At 39.4% G+C, this 14,819-nt stretch overlaps 1 protein-coding gene across 5 annotated transcripts in view; it reads left to right on the top strand.

Annotated features, from left to right (window-relative positions):
* The first annotated feature begins 278 nt into the window (after positions 1-278).
* Positions 279-14,819, top strand: part of SEC24C (SEC24 homolog C, COPII coat complex component) — a 37,998-nt gene continuing 23,457 nt past the window's right edge. The window contains exons 1-5 of one of the 5 annotated variants that reach the window (XM_027649670.1): positions 279-466; positions 7,401-7,603; positions 10,564-10,650; positions 13,108-13,249; positions 14,116-14,294. In XM_027649670.1, coding sequence (XP_027505471.1) covers positions 7,429-7,603; positions 10,564-10,650; positions 13,108-13,249; positions 14,116-14,294 — 583 coding nt within the window. In that variant the 5' untranslated portion in view covers positions 279-466; positions 7,401-7,428. Of the gene's footprint in view, positions 467-569; positions 589-2,306; positions 2,419-7,400; positions 7,604-10,563; positions 10,651-13,107; positions 13,250-14,115; positions 14,295-14,819 lie in introns of those variants that run through there. The other 4 variants (XM_027649672.1, XM_027649671.1, XM_027649673.1 and 1 more) reach the window with 4 other exon arrangements.

The following is a 14,819-nucleotide window of genomic DNA, read 5'->3' as shown; positions in this document are numbered from 1 at the left end:
GGCTCCCGGGAACGCGTCGGGCGGGAGCGCCCGCACCGCCCGCGGCCCGGCGGGGTCCGGCGGCCTGCGGGGCCGGGCGGCTCTCGGCGGGGCCTGCGCTCCTGGTGCCCGGGCTGCCCCGAGGGGCCCTCGGCGTCCCGGTGTGGTGCGGCGGCTCCCCGCGCTGCGAGCCGGGCCGGCGCTCCCACCCGGAGAACCGAGCGCTGCTTTTCGGCCCCGGTGCGCCGCGAGGCAGATACCCCTCTGCAGCCTTCCTAATCTCTTGTAATCCGCGGAGCCTTCCCCTAGTGTTTGCGCGGTGCTGTTCAGTCTTCCATTCATTCGAGCTCGGTAAAGCATGGTCGTCCCGTGCGGAGACCCGACGGCTGAGATTGGTTCGATTTGGTTGTGAAACTTAGTGGTGGTCTAAGGAAGGAGGAAAGGAAAGGAGATGGCACGATCCGAACACAAGTGTAGTCTTGAAAAGGTGGTTATGCAAGATGGCACTCTTGCTTTCCATGTAGATGCTGCTTTAAAGGTGTTTGTTTTCTGTTGTTGGAGTTCGCTTTCATTCTTTCAGGGCAATACTTTTTATGGAGTACACTGAAGGTTAGTTTCCTTTTTTTTAGATTCGGAATGTACTTGAGTATTTTTTGCAGTATGCGTGTGTGATGTCTTAGCTCTGAGATCTTTGTCAGAGAGACTTTGCAAAACCATCCAAACTCGGCCGTAGTTGAAATTCTGTTTAACCTTACTGGCTGATGGAAGTGGTTGATGAAACATAGGTGGATTGCTTACATCTATGTCAGAAGTTGTCCACAAGAGTTAATATTTTACTATCATGTAAATACACAGATTTTTTTTCAGTTTAGTGCTCAGCTGATCTGTACCCATTAATGTGATAATTCCATAAAAATATTTTCCCATCTTTTCTGTTACAGGTTTCTGTAGTCAGTTTTACCAGGTGTGGGGGGGGATGTTGGACAGAAATCACCATCTGAGACATAACAGGCAGTTATTTTTTTTGTTGTTGTTGTTTACAAGCAGTGTAAAACCACACCACTAGAATGGGAGGTGACTGCTGATTTTGTACTAAAGTCTTTATTAATATGAAGTTGTCCTGAGTAAGTTTAGGGAACTTTGGCTTTAACTTTTTTTTCTTTCTACCAGACTTCTAGTAGAGTAGGTGTTCCAGTTATGGAGTGGATAGAAATATATGTAACCTAAAACTTCAGAGCCTTCCTCTTTAGAGGAGACTTCCTTTCAGTCACATATGCACACTGTCTGTGGAAGCATAAGCATTTCTATCCATTTTTATGTGGAACAGGTTCTTGCTTCTGGAACTACCCCTTTCTGCTTGAGGCTGTGCCACTCAGGATTCTTTATTGCTATAGACAGACTGTGAAGTGGACATTGATATAAAGAATATGTAATTGCTTCTTAATATGCTGTGACATTCACTCCAGGTTCTAATTTAATCGATGAAAGCTGAGTTACAGTAGTGAACAGACACCTAAAGGATCGTTTCTTTAATGAGTTGTTTGGTGCTTGTACCTCTTTGAATGTTTTTTTTCCTACTACTGTAGGACTATATTATCTTCCTGTAACACTTATTATCAAAAGAAGGGTCAAAAATCCAAAGAAGAATTGATGGTTGGCTAAGGAAGGGCAAGGTACAAAGAGTGACTAACAGTGATCAACAACAAGGTCTCCACAGAAGAGAGAAAGTGGATGTTTCTTGTAGTTTAGGCTTGAAAAACTGTGTTAGGGTTAATTTGTGAAGATAGAGCTTGTTTTTATATATTCAGCAAGATTGATTGTTAACAGAGAAAGCACTAAAAGACAGTGTAAACTGGGCAGTATGTATTAGGAAAAGCTAATTCTGACCTCTTTTTATTTCTTGCAAGTGATGGAAATTGTGTAAAGCATACTTGTGTAGAGGAAGTCAGAGCACAGAAAATTTGGATGAAAGATGGTCGTAGTTACAATGTATGTGAAGAAATCTCATTTAGCATTATAAAATACTTTTCAGTCTTATTCCATATAGTCTTATTCTTCTCGTCTTCCTTCTGGCCTCTTCTCTAAACTCAAAACTCCTCATGTAACTTTCTAATCAATTATACTTCTGCAAAGTTCATAGGATTGAGTCAGATGACTTCACAAGTAACATGCATGTGGAGGTATCTAAGAAAGAGAGAAATCTTTTACTATGATTTTGTTGGTGTTGTATTTTCAGTGACTTTTGCTTCCTCGGGGTTGCTCTTCAGAAGCAGTGCTCATAACTGAGTGTTTTTCAAATCTTTTCCTAGAGCTTTATCACAGCAATAGAGATGTGAATCAGTCCCACCAGGAGACTTCAGTCATAAAAGAGTATAAAATGTTATTCAAGTAAAAAATATCATGGGGATGACAGGAGTTGGAAATAGTGATAGTTTTAAGGTTAGTCAAGACTAAGCTGCTTTTTTTGTATTCTGTATTTAATCACTTTCACTCTTGTAACCTGTATGTTGTATTGTACCTTGCCTAAGGTGATGAATTGGCCTAAAAAAGATGGGTTTAGTGTGGCCCTTCTTTAGATGCACATAGAAGTGATCAAACCTTAGATGCATTTTGAAAACTGTGTCTTATACCTTTCATGGACTGTTAAATGTTTCTAGCAGTAACTCAAAATGCATAGGTGCATTTTGATAATATGTCCATAGATGAAGAAAATATTACCTGTGGTGTGACAAGTTGAGAATCTGCCTGCGTGGAAAGACAGAGTACCACATCTTACAGCCAAACTGGAGTCGGTCCCAGTGTTGCCATTTGGATTGATTTGGACAAATGTAAGGGAGGCATGTGTTAAAATGGCCCATGTGCTTCTAGATTACTTGCCAGTCTGTGATTTCCAGGATATGAGCTTCTCTTCCAGGATTTTCTATGGAAAAACAAAACAGGAGTTTTTTAGATCTGAAAAGAACTAAGTGTTCCATGAGTACCCGTAGAAGACCTGGTAGTCAAGCTGTCAGTGAAACAAAAGCAAGGACATCTGCCTTTTTGTTCTTAGCACCAGAGTCTAGGTCTTTATAAGAATAGCAAAACTTTGCTGCTTCTTCCAGGAAGCTGTAGCATGGAAGCATTAAAGGCACTGTGGGCAATATTCTGAATTGGTCTCTGGGAATGCTGATTGTCCTCTTCTGTCCCTTTTTCCAGAAGGGAAATGTTTGATTTCTGTGTTCAGAAATGAAGTAGACATATTTCTTTCAGTTTCAGCATAATAACAGGAGGCCATGCTGTTGTCTTGGGCTGTGTGTGTGTGGGGGGGTTTATTGTTTGTTTTGAGGGATTTGTTTGTTTGTTTTTTAAAGTATTAGTCTCCCCAGAAGCTGAAGCAAACAAACCTTTTCTTTCTCAGGACCAGTAGAAAAGGCACTAACATCTTTCTGAAGGAAAGTAATTTTGTTGTATGCCTTTCCTCTAGAAGTGAACAAGAACTGATGAGATCAAGCTTTTCAGTTTCAAAAGGAAGTTAACAGTGAATGCAGACCATTAGAAATGATGAATATGCAGTTTTCAGTCGTTTGGGAGATTTGTTCATTGAAACAAGCTCATATGAATCACTAGGTTTTTTTACAGCAGGCCATAAAAACTGCACTGTGGTCTGATTCGTTTGGATACCAAGGAATCCGGAAGCTACTGTAAAAATTAAAATATTCCAACCCCACCTCCAGTATTCCTGTGTATTTTCCTCCCATCAGTTTGTGGCTGATCAGCACTGGTTGTCTCCCTTGTATAACACACAGCTTTCTGGTAAAATTGCAGCTGTGTAACTGTGTTGACTAAAACTTCCATGGTCAACTGCCTTTATGCAGAGGAACAGAAAATGGCATAGAGCGACTGCTTCGTGCTTTGCAGGAAAGTTGTTGTTTATGGTAATGACCACTTTTCATAGCATTTTTCCTGTAGTGTCAGTCCTGCTTATTTGAGCTTTGTGTGTTGTAACTGCTGAGTAGTAATATCATGATCAACACCATGTGTTAGTATTATGTTTGGCTTAGTTTTGGTAATATGTCACTACATGCAAAGGAATATCCTCGGTATTTTTACCCAGTGAAATGACCTGTTTTCTTCATTTCTACCTGTCTGGTATATGTCTTATTTCTGTGATTCTCCACACCACCCCCCCCCCCTTCATGTCATAAGAAAGAGCATTAAATTCTCCCTTTCTCCATATCTCTTCAAGTGACCAAGTTCTAATTTAATGATACGTGGTTTTTGAGTGGAAACAAAATGAATGTTTGATACAAATAACTTGTACTGGGGAAGAAGGAAAATGGACTCATTCAGTGACAACTGTCTTCCACCTTCACAGAGGCAGATACTCTTGGCCCTGCCCTTGTGGTATTTCCCATCAGTGATGAGCAAGCATGCCACTGGCCTTATGTTTAGAGCAAGTCCAACAACCAAAATTATGACGCAGCCTTGTCCTCAGCTTCAGCACTGGACTTGTTCTCAAATCTCCCTCCTTGACCCTCTGCCAGTGTAGAGCAAGCATCAACTTGTGCTGTGGTGGAGATCAGCCTGTGCTGGCTGGCACATGGGATAGCTGAAGGTCTGAGGTATATCACACCAAGCTTTCACTTGGGACACTGAGTTAGAACCATCTCCTTTGCGTAGCTACTTTTTCCATAAAAGTGCCAGAGATTATCTCAAAACTCTTTTTCTCTGTAAGTTGTGCATTAAATCAGGTTGCCTCTTGCTTTTGGTGTTATTGTGGAGAGAGCAACAAGCTGACAGATATTACCTGCTCAGGCAGGAAATACTGATATTCACATGATGGAGGGGAGAGATGGCTGAAAAGGAAATAGCAAAAGATTGTCAGGTAAGATCACTTACTGAGTACAGCAGTTAAGTCAGAAGTGGTTTGCAGGGGGCATACTTGAGTTCTTATCCCATCATGCTTTAGAGAAAAAAAAGCATGAAAGATTGATCTTCTGCCCTGTAGTAATTCCTTGTTCAAACATTCCATGTTCCCCTGTTCAGGGATTTCTATAAGTGTAACTTGTGAAGAGTGTCTTAACCTTGTGAGATGCTGGTACTATATCTGCAGCTCTTCGTGGAGGAAGGACCTGTTTGCAGGAGCAATGACTAGAAACCAGGTTCCTCGTGCACAGTCTAATAAGCAGGGGCAGGAAGAAGAGAAAGCAACCCTCCTTCCTTGCCAGAAAGCCCTGCCCAGATGTTCCAAGGTGTGTGGGGATAGTAGGATTCCCTGTGCAATCTTCCTTCCACCTTTGCAGGAGACATTCTCCTGCTTTTCTGTTCGTACTGAACAGGAGGTGGCTGAGAGTAGGTCTGTGATTGCAGTGTGGTGACACTGGTTGCAATACTGGGAAGGAAGAGGTAAACCTTCCAGAGAGCTTGGGAAGGGAGTAGGTCCCAAAGTCCAGATTTCCTGGCCCCAGTCAGGTTAGACTGTTTTGGAGAACTAAGTCAAGGGTGGTGTGGAAACCAGAATTTTTGAAGATTACACATGATAAATATGACAGCAAGAGAAGAGTCATGTTTAAAACCAGTACAGGCTGATCAAAAACTCTGTCACACTGCTGTAAGCTGTTGCAAATGACATATTGCTTTCAAGAGCAAATTACCTTTAAATATTTAGATGAGTTCTTTTTCTAAACAAAAACCCTATCTTTACCTTTATACAAAAATGTAAAACTTCATTTATTTCCTTTCATGAAAGTTTAATATCTAATTTCAGAGTAAGTATTAGCAGTTTTAGAATTGACATTTGTCATGTTTACTAGCTATAGGAGGTTAAATGTAGTTTTTATGTTTTCTGCTAGCTTTTTTTTTCTGTAAATAAGTAGATTGCTCTGTTGTGATTTCTGTAGTTTGCCTTTATTATATGTTTGGATCTGAAAGAATTTCTTCATGCAGGTTATTCTTTCAGAACTGTAGTTCCTTTAGTACATTTGCTGTACAACTGTGGTATCAGTTGTTGAAATAATTCTTTGGCATCATATTTTTGGTAATGTAGAGAACCAGCCTTAGCATTATTTGGCATAGGCTAATCAGTGTGTAGGCAAACCAGCTTGGGTATTTGTTAAAAGCTTGAGTTAAACTGTAGATTCCTTGTAGGGTTTTGCCTCAACTGTCTGGTGGCTGTTGCAGCTGTGTCTCCTCTGTGTTAAGATTTACTGTGTATCTTTAACACACAAGTTCATTATACTGTTTGCAGAAAAGTAGGAGGGCAGCATTAGTTTTTTTGCTTTAACTGTACCTTGCATTTTTATATAAACTGAAGTTTTTTAGTAAATAATTTAATTGTGTTAAATACTTCTCTTCACAGTGTTAGTGTAGATAGTCTTAGCTGAATAGGATAACAGTGACATATGGAGTGTGCAAAGGAGTACAGGGAATGCAAAATATTCCAATGAGAAATGCAGGATGAAGGAATCTCCTGCCCATGAAATCATCTCCTTAATTCTCCACAACTGGAGGGCACTGTGGCTTGTCTGCCTGCTTGATACCCTGGTATTGTAAGAATTGCCTGCTTGGTTTGGGGGTCTTACAGTGACATTTCTATTTTTTTCTTTGTAAAAGCAAGTCAGTTTCTTTATATGAGTTAGGGGAATTGGGAATCTGTCTGTTCAGCTAGATTTCTTGCATAAGTTTGCTAAGAAATGTCTCTCCTGTCTCTGATGCTCTGTTTCAGGTTTTACACTTTTGTATAACTCCTTTAGTGCCATCTTTGCCTGTGATGATTTTCCATTTTGAACATCTTTCTTAAGTGAACATTCTGACTTTGGAATATCTTCTTTTTCTGAAATTTATGTACATAACAAGAACTTTAAATACTCTATTGTTAAAAAAAAAAAGGTTAGAGCCCCCTATGTTGGTCCTGTTCTAGATTCTATCAAACACTTGCAGCAGCTGCCTTTGCGGATGCTGATGTGTGTGTCGCTTGTAGCAAGGAAATGTGATCCAGTAAACTAACATAGAGGTGAAAGCTGACCTTGTTCGGTGTTATGTTAAGGAATCACTCATCTGTGTCATGAAATCTGTTTTCTGTTGGTCTGATACTCTGTGAGGTGGCAGTAGTTCATAAGGTTTCTCAGGAAGCTTGATAATAATCTACTGTGGAATAGCAAATGATGGTACTTTTAGCTTAGATGATGATCACAAGTCTAACCAGGAGGAAGCACTGAAAAAGTCAATTAGAAAACACAGTTTCTGAAAATACAGGTTTTTAACTAGCTCTCGTAAAGCATTTATCTTACTTGAAAAAATTGCTGTGCAAGAGTAAATTACCATTAATGTTTTACCTTCCCAAATATCTTAGGAGCTCTCATTTATGTGAAAACGGTAGGGAAGTCAGCCAGTTTGGTTTTATGTCTGCTAAAAGTCATTTTCCCCCCCCCCCCTTTTTGCAGGTGAGATTAGTTTGGGGATGTGAATACAATGAGTGTAAACCAGCAAGCTCACACGGGGCCTCCTTACGGGCAACCTCAGCCTGGATATCAGGGATACCAGCAGCCTGCCTACGGAGGACAGTCATTGCCAGGGGTTCCTCGGTCGCAGTATGGAGCTTATAATGGTCCGATGCCAGAATATCAACAGCCAGTCCCTCCACAAGGTACTTCTCAGTCAATACTTAAAGATTGATAACCTGTGAATTGTGGTGTGCATGACTCTTTTTTTTTTTCTGTATACTTCCTATTGTAAGTCTTTTCTGTGGTAGCAATTATCTTTTTTTTCTGTATGTTACTTACATGATGTTAAAAATCATGTTCTTCTGTATTCTGAGGTTATTGTTCTGTCACTTGTCCAGTTTAGCAAGGCTTACTCTTGTTTTTAATAGCTCATAAAATTAACAAGTTGAGAAACGACCTGCTTTTCTCTGTGTGTCTGTGCCCCCGTGGTACTGAAGTACTTGACTTGAGCAGTCTTCCTGATGAGGTTGTGAGCAGTTAGGGGCTGCAACAGATTTATAATTGAGAGTGCCTTACATTATTACATAGAAAGATCTGCACTCCATCCTGAAAGATTAAGACACAACTCTTACAAATACAAAAGTGTATTTGGAACTATTTTCTCTAATGCCTTTCAACTCAATAGACAGTTCTGTGGACATGTGGCAAGCTTATGTGTTCCAGAATTTCACTGATTCTGCGGGATCATATCCCTTGTTATTTTTGTTTGTTAGAAAGAAAGAAAGTAGTTCAACTTTTGTTCTCCTGTTTTCAAAAGAAACGCTGACTTAAAATTATTGGAGAAATTTGTGAGTTTCTGTTTTCAAGTACTTGCATTGCTTTGGGAAATTAATAGTGACTTTAACATATGAAATGTAGAGGAGAAAATACTGTTGTTTTGATTGAAGTGTGTCTGCCTTTTCAAATCGTGGCGATGAATTCAGTTTTGCTGAAATAAGCACAACATGAACTTAAAAATGTTCATTTGGATTTCAGATGGGTATTCTAAGGTAATAAGGACTATGCTGATCATGCTAACGGTCTCCATATTATTCCCCCCTACAAGTACATCTTGAATCTTTTGCAACTTACTGAATTTTAAACCAGATGCAATGAGAAGGATAGAACAACAGAAGTGCCTGTAGTTCTCTTGAAACTAACAGAAGTGGGAAACTGAAGTTTGGGTGCTGAATAAATACACTGTGGGACTTCTGTCTGGAGTTAGTAGAGTAATGAAGAAGAGTTAAGTGTGGTGTGGTAAAGAATGAATTATTCAGTTGCTCCATCTTCCTTTTCTTTCCTTAATCCTCTTCCTCCCATGCTCTCAATAAATCTCTTCCAACAGCACTTTTAATCTGAGAGTTTTGAGCTAATTTCACAAAGGGTTTAAATTCCTATAAAAGTAGTGAAAATCAACTCTGAGCAGAGGAAAGAAACTCTGCATCCTGGGAAGGCAGAGGCAGAGCTCTTAAGCATTGAGTGCTCTGTTTGGCTGCTCACTGTAGCCATTGTTTCCTGTCCAGTGGAAGGAATGGGGAGAAACTGGACTTGCTTTAGTGATGGAGAGAAGGGAATTCAAGAAGAACAAAAATTAGTACAGATTTGGAAAAGTTTCATCAGTGCAGCTATTTATAAAAAACAGGTTTTGTCTGTTAGCAATATGAAGAATGTTTGGGGTGTTTTTGAAAAGAAACTGATGAGCATCTTCCATCAGATACTTCAAGAATTTTTAGATTTTACATGCGTTGCATTTATTTTTAAGATAATTAACTTTTTTCTTCTGGATTATTTTTGGTTTACCTTTTTAAATTTTGGAACAGGAAAAATGTGGTTCATGACAGCTCAGTAAGGACATACCTAGATACCTTGGAAACATTCACATAAACTTTTGCAGATAAAAAATGCAGGCTTTTTTTGTGCCAGTAATGATTGAAGATAGTGTGACACTGAGGGCAACAAGATGGTCTCACTTGGACAACAAAACTGTATTGCACTACTCAAGTTGTGTCTCATGTACTTTATTAATATATCAGGCAAAGACCAACCATAGTTTGTGGAGATGTTTGTTCCATCTTTTCTGCTGAGACCATCCTTCCTGGAGTTAGCAGACTGTATTAGGGAAATCTCAGTTGTCAGGCTGTGCATTTTGGAGCTGTTACTGCCCAGGATTCCTGTCTTTAGAAGGAAGGAATGTAAAATTCAGAGCACTAACACAACAGCAAGAAGTTGACTTGTGAGTGGCTGCTGAGTATGACATCCAGGTGGAAGTGAGAGTCAAACAAACAACGTATTACCAGAGGTAGCGGACGGGTGATAGTAAAGATACTGACAGTTATCCTTTCTACCACCATCTCCATCAGATGTTTATTGCAAGTCTTTGTAGCAAGACCTTTTGTAGCTGCATAATGTAGACGAGAGAGAATTAATTTCAGAGGCACTAGAGCAGCAGGAATTTAGGGAACACTGAGGGGTGAAAGGAAAACTGCCAGTGTTATTCTATGATCTCAAATTAGTTGTCTTAGGGATTTATTTTGAAAATAACAATAAAATTACTTGGAGGACTGAGTGGAGAAGTGATGGGAACAGGTGCCAACCTCAGTCAGGTAGTCTTTCTCATGATTTATGTGACAATCCCTAACTCTTAACTAAATGGAGTTGTGGGAATGCCATGGCAGTGATGATAGTCTTTCTTGGGACCAGAAGTGGAATGCTGTGGTGCTGTCTGAAAATAGCTGCTTCTTGCTGTGAGAGTGTTGAAAGAACCGGGACAATTTTGCCCCAGTCTTTCAGTTAGTCTGTTTATTGGTTTCCTTCTGATGAGGTCATGCAGCTAGGAGTGCAAAGACAATTATCTGAATACCAGGAACAATTAGGCTGTGGCTGGGTTGTTTTACTTTGTTTATGAAACTGTTAACACTTGTATTAGTGTAAAGACAGGAACTATGTTGGTAATATGTTATGCATTGTAGAACAGAGGGAGCGTAGCTAAAGGAACAATGTGGTAAATGACACGAATTTTGGGTATATGATATTTTTTGCACTGTAGACTGTCCTTAGCATTGGAAACACTGTCTCTTGGTGCTTTCTCTCAGGCTTGATTTACTGGTGTATTCTCTCTTTCCAGGTTACTTTCCTTCCTTGGGGTTCCCTTCGAAGGGCTCTCCTGTATCTCTCAACTCTGACAGTTCTTCTCTTGCACCTAATTTCATAGGTAAATGGTGTCCTTTCTGTGGGAGTGTTTGTGCTGTCACTTCTTCTGTGCCAAGTTGCCATTTAATATGGATACTTATCTCAGAGGTGTGGGTACCTGATTATTCAGGCAGAGGTGGGTGGGACACTTCCCAATCTATTTGTAGGCAGCATTCCAGAAGCATAAATAGGATATGAAGAAATAATCCTAGTAGAAATCCCTTATGCGTGCAGATTCATAGATAAAAACCTGACTTATGACTAATGTTTTCTGAAGTCTAATTTCAAAAGCTGAATTGGCCCATTCAGGTTCTGTCAGGTAAAATCCTTAGTTTAAAAGAACACAATCTCCCACTTGAGAGGGAAAGTGAGGTTTGAAATGATAACATTGCAAAGAAATGTTACTGGAAGTCATGAGATTTTTATAGCTTCTGCTTTCATTTAAGGGAAGAAACAAGTTTTTAGCTCCCTTGACTATACTTAGAAACCAAATATATATTAGGAATAATTATGATTCGAAAAGCTGGGACTTAAATAAGGAAATATTTTTTCAAAACTAGCAATCAAGATGTAAGAATTAGAAATGCTGCAAGAAATCATATTGTATTTTTCCTTCTTTCCAAGCAGTGGTATTTTGGAATAGCTATTTCTAGTGGTGTCCATTTGTTCAGAAGATTAGGATGTTGGAACTGAAGACCAGATAGTCTTGGGGCTTTGAGGAAAATCACAGAAATTTCCCATTTTGCTGTAACCTTGATTTTGAGGTCTGTGATGAGAAAGAGCAACATCTCAAAGATGTTGGAAGGGGAACTTGAGTATTCCTCAAGAATAATGAATCTTAGGCTAATAAACCATTAGATACCTATACCTGTTCAAGTGATTTTTTTTTTTCAGTGTCTGTTTGAGCAGTCTGTGGTAATGGTTACAGAAGTGTATTTGTGACAAGATCTAGAAAATGAATACTTCCAAAGCTTTTTCTGAAGCAAGCACATATTTGTCAAATGGTATGCCTGCTAAGTTTGAGGGGGAAAAATTTAACTTAATTTATATTTAAAAAAAAAATGTAGGATCCCTCCAGAAATTGGATTAACTATGCCTTCAAAGACAAGAGCTGATAAGGCCAAATAGTTTACATGTACTATCAAAGGAAAGAAATTGCAGAATAGATGGTAATATATCAAATCAACTGGAAAGGTATCACAAAAGACATTCAGAAATAACATACAAATGGTTAGAGATCAGGAAATGCTTAGCTAGAGAAACAGTAAGACAAAGGTGCTGTAATAGTTTAGAAAACACAAGATTTAATGAGAGGAAGGTATATAAAAATAGTGTCTCTAGGAGTAATTAAATCCTAAGTCTCAAAATGAAGGACGGGAGGAGGTTTAGTAATAAAGAAAAGAATCCAAGAAATTATGGGTTATTCATGCAAGGCCTAGTTAATTCCTTCCTTGACTTTACATCCCCAAGCTTGCTAAGAATTGCATGTAGCAGATACAAGGTTTCAACTCGTGTATTTTCATCTTGCTTTGGGGGATAACTTAGCTGTAGAATTGAGAGATGGCTCCCCCTATTTCCTGTTTCATAATGGTTCCTCACAAGGAGGCTTCTGAGTCCCTTTTAAACTGGCCATGCTGGTCACTGTCAATGACACAACAGTGAGTGTGCAGCCCTGGTCTCACGGGGCAGTTTATTTAGTCAGCTGTGCTTAATGATACCCCATGCATGAAATAGGTTCCTTTGTGGTTAGCACGCATGGTCACACAGTTGTTCTAATTATCAGTATTGTTAACTTCGTATTATTAAAGTAGAAGTTCATATTCTCTTTCTTGGAAGTAGGAACTGCAGTTGGTCTGCTGGTATTGTATCCAGTATTGTGCCCTCTGTGGAAAGACTGATTTCTGAGGCAAATATGTTTGGGCTGTGACTGAAACATCTCAGTCTGAAAGATGGGAAAGTATTTGTGTTAGCCTTTAACCTTGAGAGGCTGTAAAGAACAATCTGTGGTGGCTCTCATTATGTTATATATGAACACAATTAGTCAAATGTAACTTTTGAAAACTGAATCTACTTGCATAACCTGCTTACCTTACAAGTAGGGAAAAATTACCTGTAATGAACATTAGGTTCCATATGAATACTTTTCTTGGTCTGGATAAAAATAATTGGACTTGGAGGGGGAAGAATTCAGTAACTTACTGACAAGATGCTTTTTTTTCTTCATAAAAGATGGAGTTGTCTTTTGAAGACCCTCCATAGCACATATTTTCTGCTTGATCTGTGTGGAGATGGTAACCAGTGACACTGACTAAAAATATTTGTGCTTTCGTTTTTGCTACTTCTGATATAGCTGTATAAATTACTTGTTGCTCGTGGATTATTATACAACAATTCTGCACTGGGATTTTCATGGTAGTTGGTTCAAGTCCTTGTTTCTGTAGTTTGTGATAGTTTAATTATTTTTTTCTTATATCTGTAGGTTCATTAAGAGCCCCACCAACATCTGGAGCTCCCCCTCCAGCCTCTGGAGCATCGCATCCTTCTGGCCACCTGGCATACAGTCAGTTTGAACATGGAGATGTGCAGAATGGGATTCCAGCCTCTGCAGCCCCGATGCAGAGGTACATACAAGAAGAGCAAATTGTAACAAAATCCTGCCCTAGTTGACCTATGCTAGGTCTAGACCTTTTAGATCTAGAGCAAACTAAATACCTTGTTTTTTTCCTCTGGTGGATATTAACTTTCTTCATTATCTTGTTACTGGTTTGGAACAAGATTATGTGTTAGAAAATAAGTATCTCTGGAGATTAAAAACTTCAGGAAGGGTATAAGCAAATGTCACTGACTGATCAAAGCCACTTCTCCTCCAAAGACTTTTTGTGGTAGTCATTTTCCCCTAAAAAAAAAATTCTGATTCCCATAATCTGTCTTGTCTTAAAACTATTGCATCCACACAGCCATAGTATTTGATGCCTTGGCAGTGTGAATTGATCTCTGGAGCATGTTGACTAATTTCTTAGTATTGGTTCTATTCCAAGTCCTCTTCTGTCCATTACAGATCCCTGAGTTATCTTCAACTAAAGCTCTTCAGTATCTTCTCCAGAAAGACACTACCATTACCTCAGTGGTGAGAGTGGCAACAGTCCTGCAGAGTCCAAATCTTTTGAGGAACAGAGTGTTTTTTACAGACCTTACTGTTGCTCACCCTGTAGACTCCATTGCAGCGTTTCTGATTTGTTGTGGTAAAGAAAATGGAATTCACAAAAATACAGAATTTGTATTTTAAGAGCTAATAGATTTTTTTGATGAAAGGGATTCAGATCCTTGCAGGATATGTAATTATTTTTCCAAAACTAAGTTACAGTGCTTCATGTACATAATTAAGACCCAGCGAGTGTTTATTTGGTAAAACAATTTTAAAAGACACAGAGAATGGTAACATCTTGTATAATGAGGAATCAGTTCAGTTTATCATCTTCCTTCCCAGGCCACCTGCTTCCCAGCCGTTCCTGCCAGGCTCAGGATCCACGCCTGTCAGCCAACCGTCTGCGTTCCAGCAATATGGGCCCCCCCCAGCCAGCGTGCAGCAGCTCAGCAATCACATGGCAGGGATGACAATTGGCACTGCTACAGCCTCTGCTCCTCCCCCAGCTGGACTGGGATATGGTAAGGTTTCCTGGCTACAGAAATGTGCTATTGATTTTCGGTTTTGCTGGTAATTTAGTAAAAGATTTTTTTCTTGTCAATGATTCATTGCCATATGGTTATGGGAACGGTCTGAGTGTTGATATCTGCCATAGTAAATAGTAGTTTTCTTAACTAATAATGTCAAAATAGGGGAAAACTGAACTGAGACCATTGTAGGGGACAGTGCAGGAAGCACTGCTGGACCTAAATAACAAAGGAGACTATCAACTGTCCCTAAGTAAGCTGTTGGAGAGTCTACATGCCTTGCTACTGCTGTGCAGCAGCCCATTCAAAACAAACAAACAATTAAATGGAGAAAGGGCCCTATAAATCACAAAGGGCTGAAATCACTCTGAATGATTCTGTGAAGGGTTCTGCTGGAAGTCAAGAAGAAACTTAATTAAACAGTATAAACTGAATTAATAGTATAAATTGAATTTAGATATATGGTTCTATTGTATTAGGTCTACAATCTCATTGCTATAGATTACAATACTTTTTGAA

The sequence above is a fragment of the Corapipo altera genome, unplaced genomic scaffold (genome assembly GCF_003945725.1).
Source record: "Corapipo altera isolate COAL_440 unplaced genomic scaffold, ASM394572v1 53, whole genome shotgun sequence".
Lineage (NCBI taxonomy): Eukaryota > Metazoa > Chordata > Aves > Passeriformes > Pipridae > Corapipo > Corapipo altera.
The sequence above is the reverse complement of the archived record's forward strand: the minus strand, read 5'-3'. Positions and strand labels throughout refer to the sequence as shown.